The sequence below is a fragment of the Telopea speciosissima genome, chromosome 5 (genome assembly GCF_018873765.1).
Source record: "Telopea speciosissima isolate NSW1024214 ecotype Mountain lineage chromosome 5, Tspe_v1, whole genome shotgun sequence".
In the NCBI taxonomy this organism is placed as follows: Eukaryota; Viridiplantae; Streptophyta; class Magnoliopsida; order Proteales; family Proteaceae; genus Telopea; species Telopea speciosissima.
The window spans coordinates 42,864,750-42,878,845 of record NC_057920.1 but is presented as its reverse complement, the minus strand read 5'-3'; the positions used below and the strand labels follow the sequence as shown (position 1 = coordinate 42,878,845).

General features: G+C 38.5%; 1 protein-coding gene across 1 annotated transcript in view; it reads right to left on the bottom strand.

The window, feature by feature from the left end:
* Window positions 1-1,298: 1,298 nt before the first annotated feature.
* LOC122662534 (protein FAR1-RELATED SEQUENCE 5-like) overlaps window positions 1,299-14,096 on the bottom strand; it is a 33,290-nt gene continuing 20,492 nt past the window's right edge. The window contains exon 3 of the mRNA XM_043858191.1: window positions 1,299-1,770. Within this exon, the coding sequence (XP_043714126.1) occupies window positions 1,579-1,770 (192 nt within the window). The 3' untranslated portion in view covers window positions 1,299-1,578. The remainder of the gene's footprint in view (window positions 1,771-14,096) is intronic.

Below are 14,096 nucleotides of genomic sequence, written 5' to 3'. Positions count from 1 at the left end.
ATAAAATTCACATCACAGAGAGACTATGGTTCAATGTGTATCATTTTGGGTGTTCTCCATTCAGACGACGTACGCCCGGGGAAGCCAACCCAGTTGTTGTTCATTATATACTTAAAATGGGCCTATCTGGATTATTTAAGTTTGATCATATAAAACCATGTGGGCAATTGTTTTTCTAGTGCAAAGGGCAGAAATTGTAACGGTGGATGTCATAGTGGTGGTGGTGGCCATGGTGGAGGTGGTGTTTTATTTTGGTGGTAGTTGAAACAGCTCTGGAGATGGTGTTTTAGCTCGGCCCATCAAATTAACCATGTGCTCATTAAAGAGCACCTCCCCACTTCCCCTATTTCTTCCTTCTATTTCTGGAACAGAGAAACTTCAAATTGGAACTTCTCAACATCTTTTTTTGTTCCTGTTCATTCTCAGGAACAAACAAATAAACCAGTGTAAACAAATTTCTATTCTTTTTGCTTTCAAGAACAAAAACATAAAAACAGAAATTGAGAAACAGAAATATTATCATGCAGATCCAAAGAGGCCCATTCTCCTCATTCATGCAGTAACATTACAAACCTAATAGGCTTCACGTTCAGGGCACGTAGTAGAATATAATAAAAACCTGTCCCTAAGAAGGAATTTTTATCCGCTGCTGTAACTGCAGCGCTGCTATGCGCATCGTATAACAGCAGCGGATAAAGGTCCCTAAGAAGGAAAGCGTATAACAAAAGAGGAAAAACAGTTTTCCATGACTGAACATACCGAGGAAAATCCAATACATAGACAGCAATATGGTTGAGATGACTGCAAATTGATGTGCAGGTATTACTCTTATCAAACCAACACTATGATTTAAAATTTTCATAAAAAGAATTAGGAAAGGGAAATTATTTAAAATGGAAATGAGCAGATTCGCATCCAGTTGTGAACTCTCAGAGTGAAACTGAACTTAAACCCATTCATACTAGTTATGGGCATAAATGCCTCTTGAATCCCATCCAACTGGTGAAAGGGTTGATAGCAACTGAACATGAGGAATTAAAAAAGAACCATAAAGGCCCATAAAAGTCTACAAGAGAGGAGGGGGGAGGGGGGAACTGTTTTATGCCAAAGACTATGAATCACAGAAAGTTAAACATTCATATATACATATACTTCCCTTAACTTGTATTATTTCTGCACACTTTACTTAGAAACAGACAGCCCAAATAGAACACACCACATAATGCCGAATAAAGAATGTTCTATAAAGATAACTACATGATGCCAACCAAGTGTAAAAACTAGAAAGCAATCGATGGATCATCTCAAAGAGTAGAACCAACTCCATTTATACAGGCGGAAGAAATATCTAAACAACCGTAACAAGTACTGATCCAACTGCATATGCACCACATAGATGTGGTGTAAGTGTATAAAACAGAAACCCAAACTTTGACTTTCTGCAGCAAAAGAGGCTAGAACAGATACTTCAAGGAATCCCAACTAGTGTTACCTTTGATGAATGACAAACAAAGCACAACTAAACGTCGACAAGAGGAAAAAATGTAGCGATGCACTCTAAAATAATGCCAATCCTATCTAGGTCTTTGATGCTCTTTCGGATTCAACCTCATTTACCGCATCAACTATATATTGGATCTTTTTTGACAGGCTCTCTGTGTGTTCTTCAATGTGATTGAAGAGCAGTTCAAGATACTTTTTGTACGTTGTAGATCTTCGTTTCTCAAGAAATAGCTGTTGGGAAAGTTCCCGGATCCTCTCATCGTCACTCTGCAAATGCATAAAAGGGGAAGAAATGAAAATTGGGAGGGGAAAAAAATGATTGTACATTCCAAGAATTTATGATAGTTGTACATTACAAGAATTAATGACAAGGGCTAGTTTTGAGCTGACTGCCAAAAAAAACCACAAATGTTAAACACCAGAAAAGAATGCCCTCCATTGAATCTGTTGTAATTTGTTACCATAACCAGAAAACATAATTTTTTTTCTAATTTAAAACTCAGCTGAGGCAGATATTATATCAATTTCATAGTAGAATCTACAGTATGCCTATGGTATAGAGTGTAAGAGGTAAACAACAAATGAATGGCATAAACACCATGTCAACAGATAAGAACCACCATTTGTAGAACATGACTGCGTCTGGAGTTTGCAGGTGGGGATGGATTGAAAAGTCAAAGCTATTGCCCATTTTTTAACTTTGTATTGAATTCTATTAGTTACCTTAATTTCTTTTGTCAGCTGCTGAGTGAAGTTGCAGCTTTTGGCCTAACAAATGAATATGGGTTTTCAATTGTGGTCCATAGTAAAAAAATTTCTTTTTCACTTTGCTTTTCTTGGGGGGGGTGGGGGGAGGGAGGAATTATCGATAACCAAAGAACTTGTTGATAGAAAATTGGGGAAATATCATCCCCCTCCCAAGTTTTGAATAATGATAATGCCCTCCCCTACTTTTGAAAGATTCTATCAACCGTACACTAAGTGGCTAACGGTGTTAAAACAGCAGTTCAAAAGACGATATTACCCTTTAAAAGAACCAAGGGAAAAACCAAAATCGACCAAAAACCCTCCCGGTTTTGGTTTGTAACCAAACCCAACCCAAGCCAAATCCTTTGACACCCCTCCCTTCGCTCTTCTCTCCTCTCCTCTCCTCTCTCACTCCACTCTCTCGCTGCCCGAGTGTTCTTGTACAAATTTCATAGAGTGATGATAGTCTAACATGACTTGATGAATGGATTATGCTTGGTTATTTTATACCTAAAATCTGAAAAGTACATGGCTTCTCTTGATGAATGGATTGTGCTTTGGAAGAATATTAAAACCTAAAAAACAAAGGAGAACAGAGTATTTCGATCAATGGAACATGATAAAAATCTTGCCGTCTCTGAAACAAGAAAAAATCCTAACTAAAAATGCAGGGAAAGAGCTTGATTGGTTACAGAGCAAGGAATCTCTTGCACACAGTAGAACACAGGACAAAAGAAGAGAAAGAGAGAGAGATGGACAGAAGTTCTCAGAGCTGGATTGGTTACAGAGCCATACAGAAATCTGAGTTCAAGGTTGCATTAAGGGTATTATGGGGTTTTAGAAAATTTATAAATGCCCAAGTCATCACTTAATGACGTTTTTTAACGATTAGGGTACGGTTGATAGAATCTTTCAAAAGCAGGAGAGGGCATTATCATTATTCAAAACTTGGGGGTGGGGTTTGATATTATGGATACTTAGAGGGGAGGGGAATGATATTTCCCCTAGAAAATTAATAAAAGTATATGCATGCCCTCACATGATGTATGGGAAACCTCATCACCAGAAAAACAACTACAACAACTTATGCCAACTAAATGGGGTTGGCCACATGGATCCTTGCTCTCCTATCAGCTCTATTCGAGTCATATATGAAATGAGGCCTAAACTAAGCATGCCTTTTCTCACCACGTTCTCCTATAATTACTTTAAGCCTGCCCCTGGCTCTTTCAGTTCCCTCAATCTAAATCAAATCACTCCTTCGTATTGAGGCATCTCAAGGCCTCTGTTGGAAATGGCCATGCCACCTTAAACGACTCTCTCAAAGCTTATCATGAATTTGAGCCACTACCAACCTAGTTCTATTATGGCCATTCCTTACTTTATCCTTCTTAGTTTTCCCATACATCTACCTCAACATCCTCATCTCCACTACACAGTTTATTTATGACACTTCTTTACTACCCAACATTCCACACCATACATCATAACTAGTCGAATGACTGTCCTATAAAATTTTCCTTTAAGCTTCAAAGGAACACGCTGACCACACAGCACTCCGGACGCACCTCTCCACTTCATCCACCCCATTTTAATCCTTTCAGCAACATCATTTTTCTATTTCACCTTCTCTATTTATGATTGAGCCTAGATATCTTCAGACTTTTTGATTCCGAAGTTGATCTCCATAGCTCCAACTTGGCATTAATCCCTGCTTTTGTCTCATTTGCCAAAATAATGCCATTTGCAAAAAGAATTCACCAAGGAATCTCATCTTGTATGCCTCTGATTAGGTAATCCATGATAAGCGGCAATAAATAAGGGCTTAAAGTTGATCCTTGATGTAATCCAATTGCAATTGGGAATTCGCTGCCTTGACCCACCACTATCCTGAGGTCAATCACCACACCATAATGCAAATCTTTAATTATGTCCACATATTTACACAACATCATTATCTTCTCTAGTATATTCCAGATTAACTTTCTACGGAATCTGTCGTAGGCCTTTTCTAGGTCAATAAATACCATATGGAGATCTCTCTTGCCCTCTCTATATCTTTCCATGAGTCTCCTAGGTAAGAAGATAGCTTCCTTAGTGGATCTTCCTGGTATAAAACCAAATTGGTTCTCCATTATAGTAATTTCCTCTTTCAAATGGGTTTTAATAACCCTCTTCCATAGTTGCCAAGGCATCGCCTGAGTGTCGCGCCTTAGAGTGCAAACGGTTTTTTTTGGTCTAAACGACTGTCACCTTATTACAAGGTGCTAGTTTTATTGGTATCGAACCAGGTTTGGCACTTATTTGAGTAAATGTTTTTATATTTGTCATTTCATTTAGTTAAGGACGGCGGGCGTAAAGGTTGCTCCATTGTAACCAAGTAATCACGGGTTTGAGTTTGGAAACAGCCTCTTTGCGAAAGCAGGGATAAGGCTGCGTACAATATAACCCTCCCTAGACCCCGCAATGGCGGGAGCCTTATGCACTGGGTATGCCCTTTTTTATTTCATTTAGTTAAGATATTATTCATAAATAAGCAAATACACCTTATTTGAATTCAATAAAAATAGTAAAAAATAAAATTCGATAAGGATAAAAAGTCAACCCCCAGTTCAAGAACAAAAACTGGCATCTCTAACCATAGCCCTATATCTCTCCTCATCCCGCCTTACATATCCTTTGGACCAAAGGCCTTCAAATTTTTTTATATGTGGACCTCCCATTCGAACTTTCTCTGTGTTGTCCAATCTACCTGGGATAAACCTGTTCATGCTTATTCTACCCCTCTCTTAGCCTTAGGCAAAAAGCTTCATAATGTGAAGGGTGCCCTTAAAAGATGGAATTCTGAGTCCTTTAGTAATGTTACCTCCCTGGTTGCCAATTGCAGATCAAAGCTCACTACTATTCAATTAAGGGTTCAAAATGACACTCCCAACGCTATTCTGACTGAGGAAGAAAAGCAAGCCACTTTGGATCTGTCGAATAGTATAGCCCAAGAGGAGAGTTTCCTAAGACAAAAAGCAAGGGTGAAGTGGTTAAAGCTTGGAGACGCTAAAACTTCTTATTTCCATAGATCCATGAAGGCTAGAATCAATGTCAACTTCATTCCCTTGCTCTTAGCTCCTAATGCCTCCTCCCTCACTTCTATGGATGGTATTAAGGCCGAGGCTGTCCGGTACTTCAAGCCAAGGTTCAAAAACTCAGGTCTCGGTGCCAACTCGGACCCTTGAAAAACCGAGTCGAGTCAAGAACTCGAGATCTCGCCGAGTTGGTGCACTTTTTTTTTTCTCGACTCAAAGCCTCATCTCGGTGGGTTTTAGACCTAGTTTGGGTCTGAAACTTGATATTCAGCCTATTTTAGGCCATTTAAGCACAATGGCCATAGTTGTCACGGCGTCACGGCGATCCAAGTCGGTGGAGGGGTGTCACGTCGATATATCGACATGGCGAGCATGTCGACCATGTTTTATTTTTTATTTTCTCTATTTTTAATGTGTTAATAGATGTATACTCAAGCCATGTTTTATTTTTTCTCTATTGTTTCTCAAGTTTTAAGAAGAAAATTCAGAAATCGAAGAAGAAATCGAAGAGGGAAAGAAGAAATCGAAAGAAATCGAAGAGGGAAAGAAGACAGGAAGAAGAAATCGAAAGAAATTGAAGAGGGAAAGAAGAAATCGAAGAGGGAAGAAGAAATCGAAGACAGGAAGAAGAAATCGAAGAGGGAAAGAGAGTCGGAAGAAGAAATCAAAGAGGGTCGCCATGGCGTAGGTCGCCATGCAGCCCTCTCCAGCGCCATGACAACTATGACAATGGCACTATCAGATTTTGCAAAAACAAAGTCCAAATAGGAGTTTCAATTAGTAGGAAAGCAGGACAGACACTTACTTATGCTAAGCAGGACAGACACTTATGCTAGAAACCAGGACAGACACAGGACAAACACACTTATTTATACCTAATATCATTTAAGTAAATGCTTATTTACTTAAGATATTATTCAGAAATAAGCAAATACCCCCTATTTGAATCAATAAAAATAGTTAAAAATCAAATTCCAAAAGGAAAAAAGTCAACCCCAGGTTCAAGAACAAAAGCTGGATTTTCGGCGTAGGTGCAATTTTCAACTTTCTAATCTGGGGTTTTCTCAAATCTAAAAATTCCATAAATCTTACTATGGTAAAACATTGCTAAAAAACAAAAGTGCGGTAAAATATTCATTTGTTTTGATGTCCAAAAATATTTTTCATTGAGCGATTTTGGACATTCAGATTACCGATTAAGTTTGACCGTACATAACTCCTTCAATACAAATCGATTTAAGCAATCTTGGACTTGTTGGAAAGCTTTCAAAACAAAGCTTTCCAACAAGTCCAAGATTGCTAAAATCTTATTTATATTATAAAAGTTATGTCCCAGTCAAACTTAATTAGGTGTGCGCAAATGCTGTCAAAATCGCTCTGAATGAAAATAATTTTTTGGACATCAAAACAAATGAATATTTTACCGAACTTTTGGTTTTTAACAATGTTTTACCATAATAAGATTTATGGAATTTTTAGATTTGAGAAAAACCCTAGCATTAGAAAGTTGAAAATTGCACCTACCGTCGAAAATCCAGTTTTTGTTCTTGAACTGGGGGGTTGACTTTTTTTTCTTTTGGAATTTGATTTTTTAACTATTTTTATTGGATTCAAATAGGGGGTATTTGCTTATTTATGAATAATATCTGAAATAAATGAAATACAAATACAAAAGCATTTACTTACATGATATTAGGCATAAATGTCTGTCTTGTCTATCTTGGTTCCTGGCATAGATAGGTGTCTGTATACCAAGAATTTCCAACAAGATCTCGAGATCTAGCACTCATATAAAGGACCTAGATGGGCATTTTCCTATGTCAAACCGAGATCTCGGAGAGATATTGACATTTTGAGACTCGTAGGCAGTCTCGTCTCGGGATTTTGAAAAACCGAGAAACTCGGCAAGATCTCGCGAGTTCTCGAACTATGCTTCAAGCAGTTGTTTTGCCCCATTACCAATGATGCATCTGATCCTTTCCCAGAGGGTCTCCTTAATAAATTCATTCCAGACTCCTTCAGGCTGTTCATTCTCACAAGGTAAACCGATCTCCGGGTCTGGATGGATTCAGCATGGGCTTCTTCTCATCTTGTTGGGAATCAAAGTATAAACCAAACTTTCCTCTGTCATATTAATGTAGTTCTAGATTGGTAGAAGACTAACTAGAAGCCAATAACCAGGATCTGTTCTTGAATGGGTAATTCGGCTAGGTCAAATATGTGAAAATTGTAAAATTAGGGTTAGGGTGTGACGGGACCTAGGGTTAGATGTTAGGGTTAAGTAAGGAGAGTGAGGGTTACATGGGAGAGAAGAGAAGCTGAAAGTTATCGTTAAATCAGATGACTACATCTGAAATTATTAAGGAATCCTAGTAGAAATAGGATTGAGGGGTAACAGGGTAATTTCAGACAATCGGCTGGGTGGATGGTAATGAAATTTGAATCAAGTCTCTCTTAGGGTTTGAGGAAGATAAGATTCGATCATAATTTCAGCAGGTTCTAATGGTTAGATTTGACTGGGTAGAATTCTCGCGAAAATCGCATGTGACCTTCTAGAAGGGAAGAAGAATAATTGCAGAATTTCAATTTCAGGCTTTTTGTTTGAAAATATCATGAACCTCGCAAAGAATTTCCAACAACTGAATACGTTTCTTCAAGAGATCAGCTAGGGCAGAACTGGAGCACGAATGGAGATCAATGGAATGTAGTTGGGGAAGGGGATGGCTAACTCAACCTGGGCATCTCACCCAACCTATCTCAGGATTTTCACAAAGGCTAAAGCCAATATTTCATTAATCAAATTCGTGTGCAATGCTGGCCTCCCTTACAAACTTATACAGAAGACTGAAAAATAGACTTAGACACTAAAAAGGAAAGGCCTAATCCTATCCTTAACTAATAAGGTAACCTAAATTGACAAGGAAAGTGAAATAATAAAGAAAGTATACTCAAAACACGACTCTAACTAAACTAATGAAGTAAATCCCGTTTTCCTACTTTCTGCCCATATTTTAGGCCCAATAAATTGGCCAATTACAAAGTAAACCCATGGGATCAAAATCCCAACACCTATATAACCCAACCCAATGCTTATTTTCAATAAAATAAGCCCTCTAAGTGACTTATTTACAACTTATCCCTAAGAAAGAAGGAGCTTCTGCTATGTCAGATTTCAGGCCTATTTCCCTTTGCAACCATCTACAAATTCAATGCCAACGTGCTCGCCAACAGACTTAAGCTGGTTGTTGGCTCTCTTGTCAGAGAAAATCAATCAGCTTTTATTGCAGGCCAAAGTATTTCAGATAATATTCTTCTTTGTTATGAGCTGGTTCATGGTTTTGAGAGAAAAGGGCACTCTCCTGCTGCATTGATGAAGATTGATATCCACAAAGCTTTCAATTCTTTAAGATAGGACTATGTTGTCAGTGTCCTGAACAAGATGGGGTTCCCTCCAGCTTTTGTTAATTGGGTCTACCATTGCATCTCAACTCCCCAATTCTCAATGCTTGTTAATGGTAGTCCAGCTGGTTTCTTCTCCTCGATGGTTGGGATTAGGCAAGGATGCCCTCTTTCTCCCTTTATTTTCACTATAGCCTTGGAAGTGCTTTCGAGAGGAATACAGTGCAAGACAGATCTGCAGTTCATTTCCCCCTTGCCCAAATGCAAGAAGCTTATGCTTACTCACCTAGCCTTTGTTGACGATCTAATGATCTTCTCCAAAGCCAATCTCCTATCCATTGAAACCATAATGGATTGTCTGAATCATTTTGAAAGCTTAACTGGCCTTAGAATCAATCCAAATAAATCCCTCTTGTTCCTGGCAGGTCTCTCAAATGTAGATAAGTGTACTCTCCAAGCCAGGACTGCCTTTCCCCTTGGTAGTCTTCTTGTGAAATATTTAGGGCTGCCCCTCATTCCTGCAAGGCTGTCTGCACACCATTACACTTCAATCCTTGATCTTATACGCAAGAGACTTCAACTTTGGAAAGGCAAGCTTCTCTCTTATGCCGGTCGTCTTGAGTTGATTAGATCTGTGCTTCAGTCGACGTACATTTATTGGTCTGGTATTTGGGTTACCTCAGTCTTCTATCAAAGAGCTTGAATCTCTCCATGTGCTCTTTTTTTTGGAAAGGATCAGATTCTTCTCGATTCCTTCACCCTATTAGTTGGGCCTCAGTTTGTTTCCCCTAAAGGAGGGAGGTTTTGGGTTGAGAAGAATTAATGAGGTCAACTCGGCAGGCATTATCAAGTTGATTTGGAAGATTGCTGCAAAGAAGAAAAGTATTTGGGTGGATTAGTTATATTCTGGACTGCTGCCACTTCTCCAAATGCCTCTTGGGTTTGGAGAAAGATCCTCTCCCTCAGACATTCAGCCTATGGAAGCATTATCTCTACTATTGTTGATGGCGCCTCCGCAAGGAACAAGCATATTGTTGTCTCCTAAGGCCTCCCTTGAATTCTTTCATTATTTCTCCTTAGGGGGGTTTTTCATGTCTTTCTCTTTTGGTAATGAATATCTATCCACCCAAACAAAAAACTGGATTTTCGGCGGTAGATAGAATTTTCAACTTTCAACTATTGGGATTTTTCTCAAATCTAAAAAGTTTATAAATCTTATTATACCAAAACATCATTAAAAACCTAAAGAGCGGTAAAATAATCTTTTTGATGTCTAGAAATTTATTTCGATTTAGGGATATTTAAACAACATTCGTGCACACCAAATAAGATTTAACTGGAACATAATTCCTTCAATATAAATCAAATTTAAGCAATCTTTGATTTGTTGGAAATATCCAATACAAAAAGTCTCATCTAAAAATAAAATCGTTTGACCAGTCAAACCTATTAGAGAACATGAACATTTCTCTAAATTGAGAGCAGTTTAATTGCTTATAGATAAAAACATATTTTCCAAGAACAATATGAACCAAATGTGAGACTACGTATACCAAGACAATTATCATTTCCAAGAACAGTATAAACCAAATGTGAGACTAGGTATACCAAGTCAATTAGCATTTCCAAGAACAGTATAAAGTATAAACCAAATGTATTTTTTGGTTGTTTCAAACTTTCAATAGCTTGCTTCTTCAGTTCTACCATATTCTAGTTCTATGTTGATTTTTTATGACTTGATGTGGCTTAATGTTGATTTTTTATGACTTGATGTAACTTAATGTTGATTTTTGATGACTTGATGTGGCTTAATGTTGATTTTTGATTATATAAAGTAATATATTGTAGCATACTAAATAATGTCAGAAAAGAGGGGAAATAAAAAAAAATAACACTTAGGTACCTTGTCACCTTAGCACAATAGCGCTTAGACACCCCTCCACTGCCTTGTTGCCTGACAACTATGCCCTCTCCCATAACTTCATTGTATGAGACAGTAATTTTATGCCTCTATAGTTATGGCAGCTCTGAATATCCCCTTTATTTTTGTAAATTGGGACCACAATGCTTCTCCTCCATTCATCTAGCATTTTCTGTGTCCATAATCTTGTAAAACAGCATGGTTAACCAGGGTAAAGAGATTTTGGAAAGAAAATAAGAAAAAAAAAGATAAAGAGAGGAGATATAAATGATGGGAGAGAATAATGGAATTCATCGCCTCAACAAGAGAGAAGAGACACTCATCGAAGATTTCCATACAAGACATTGGGGGCAAAAAAAAAAATCATAGTGGACTGTAATTCTAAAAAATTGGAAAATAAATTTGGAACTCCTTACTAAACTTGGTAATGTAGCTCTAGATAGGAGGCAGTCCTACTAGAGGCCAGGTGTTGAAATTGACCAGCCGATAGGGGCAAAGGAGGCTAATTAGGGTAGAATTAGGGTTAGGGTTAAGGTTAGGGTTTCGAGCTAGGGTTTTATTTGGTAATAATGTGCAGGTTTGGATTGATTTGGATGAAGTTGGAAATCTAGGGTTTCGGGTTAGAGGCCTTGTAAAAATGAAGTGTTTTCAGGATCTAGGGTTTAGGGGTGGATTTTGGGAAAGGGGTTTATAGGGTATTAATGGGCAGGTCTAGGGGGTTATTTTGGTATAAAGAAGTTAGGGTTTGGATGAGTTACGAAATTCTGCAATTTAGTGCAGAATTGAGTTGCAGGTTTAATGGAGGTTAGGGTTTGATGGATGGAGGGGGGTGTGGATTAGGTTAGAGGATGAAGAGGGGAAGGATATATGTAGGAAACTAAGATTACTAACTAGTTTGATCTCCTTCAAAGGCAGCAGCAGCAGCTTGAAGAAGCTCGAATGAAGAAGAAGAAGAACCTCCCAGTACTGGACAGACGCAAGGAGTCGTGAGAGTCCACTCACCCTTCACCTTGATATTACTCACAAGGCACACTCACGTTGGAGCAAAGGCAGTAAGCATAAAGCTGAGTTTTTATTAATTAAAATTCGTGTTCAATACTTGGCCCCCTTAGAACCTTATATAAAAGACTCAAAATTAGACATAGACACTAAAAAGGAATGGCCTAACCCAATCCTTAACCTATTAGCTAACTTAAACTGACTAGGAAACTGAAATAGACTCAAAATAGAGTCCTAATGACTTAAAAACAACTTAAACTACTTAAAATAAAAGAAGATTCCCTACTAGCCAATAGGATATAAGAACCTCTTAGCCAATAGGATCACTTCACTTAAATTAGAGCAATTGAACCAATTGGATGCAACCAATTTAAACCGATTCAATTAAAAACACAAAATAAAAACTAAGTATAGAACTAAAATAAACTAAACTAAGGCTCCTACTAAAACCCCAGGCTTAGGGTGGCTTCTTCAATTCGAGGAGGCTAGGATCTGCATCACTTGGACTTTAGAACTAAACAAACAAAATACTCCTCCTCGATAGAAAATAAAACTAATACATCCAACCTATGACCTCTTTAAAAAATATATCTCAAATGACAAAAATTAACCCATCAATGACAAGCTCCAACAGAGTCGTTTGAGGTGGTATTGTCATGTTTAACGGAGGCCTAATACAGAGTCGTTTGAGGATCTGCATCACTTGGACTTTAGAACTAAACAAACAAAATACTCCTCCCCGATAGAAAATAAAACTAATACATCCAACCTATGACCTCTTTAAAAAATATATCTCAAATGACAAAAATTAACCCATCAATGACAAGCTCCAACAGAGTCATTTGAGGTGGTATTGTCATGTTCAACAGAGGCCTAGGAACGCCCCCAGTAAGGAGGAGTGATATGATCCCCATTGAAGGAGCTAAGAGGGCTAGGGGCAGTCCTAAAATGACTATAGGAGAAGTTGTGAGGAAAGTCATGCATAGTCTAGGTCTTGTACCAAGTATGACCTCGGATAGAGCCTATTGAAGGGCAAGGATCCACGTAGCAGACCCCATTTAGGTGAGATTTTCCTGACTTTTTGGGTTGTACCTCTTTCCTCTTACGTTTATCTTTTATCTTCTATCTTCCATCTTTCACTTTTCCTTTTATTCTCTACCTCTCGTTTGTCAATTTTTCATTTTTCATTGCACATCTTGTTGCATCAAGAAACCTCCGGGGGGTCCTCCAAGAGTGGGACCTACACAGAATAGCAAACAGACAAGGGAGATGAGGGTCGGTGGGGTGCCAGCGAGGGACTCTCCGATGACTAAGTTAGGTCTCTTTAGCAAACAGATGAAACAGTAAGAGTTTCAAGAGTTTGATCCCCTTGCAAGGGGTGTTACCTTCCCATTTATAGGGTTGATCCCTTTGGGCTATCGTGATAATGTACAGGTCCTAATGTGACCAATGAGGCAATGATGGAGTCCTTTGGGGAGGAAGTGGAGTGTTTCTCTATCTTAGATGTGGAGAGTCCCATGTGGAGAATTCTTTATTGGGGAAGGCCTCCTACATGCGACATGCGTAAGAGCTTCTTTTGGTGGGCATCATTAAATGCTCATAAATGCAGTGGAGATATGGAGAGTGGCTTCCATCACTGGATCACCACCTTTTGATGCTCGTTGATGTGCTGAGGCCCCCTAAAGAGCACCCACACCTATTGAGAGGTGATGTGTTAAGGCATATAGAGTTTCCTTTGATAGGCTACTTGACGTGATGGATGTGCCAACTTCTTCTTGCTTCTTTGAGGGGACTTCTGGATTTCTCAGCTACGGATCTTGGGCAGGTATTTCTTTACTTGATAACCCCAGTTGACTAGCCTTGTTGATACCATGTGTCATGCTATCGTTGGGTGGCCATTATATGGTAAAATACATCTCATTTCCCATCTCCTCATTCCCCTTTTTTTGTATTAGACCTCAGTTTTCCCTACTTTGTTTTGTTTGGATCCATGTAGCCGACCCCATTAAGTTGGGATAAGGCTGAGTTTGTTGTTGTTGTAGTTGTTGACAAAAATTAACCCATCACAAAACCAATACATCCATAACCTATGACCTCTTTAAAAATAGATTCCAAATTACAAATATAACCCCATCACTTAAAGCTTAAGTAAACTTCATGTGCCTCAATGCAGACCATACACTTGGGCCCAATAACTGAACCCATCAACTGTTACCCTTTAAAAGTTAAAACAAAAGCCCAACTCCTATATAACCCAAAACCAAAACTTACTTGGGCTTATAAAGCCTCTTTTGGCACCTGGGTTCCAAACTCTATCAAGTTTCTCAAGCCACCGAATGGCTGCAGCATCACATTGCCCTCAGTTTATGTTCCAAACTCCAATATCCATCATAATTATTGATGAATAATGCATGAACAGTAGCTAATAAGCAATAGGTGAGCAAAGG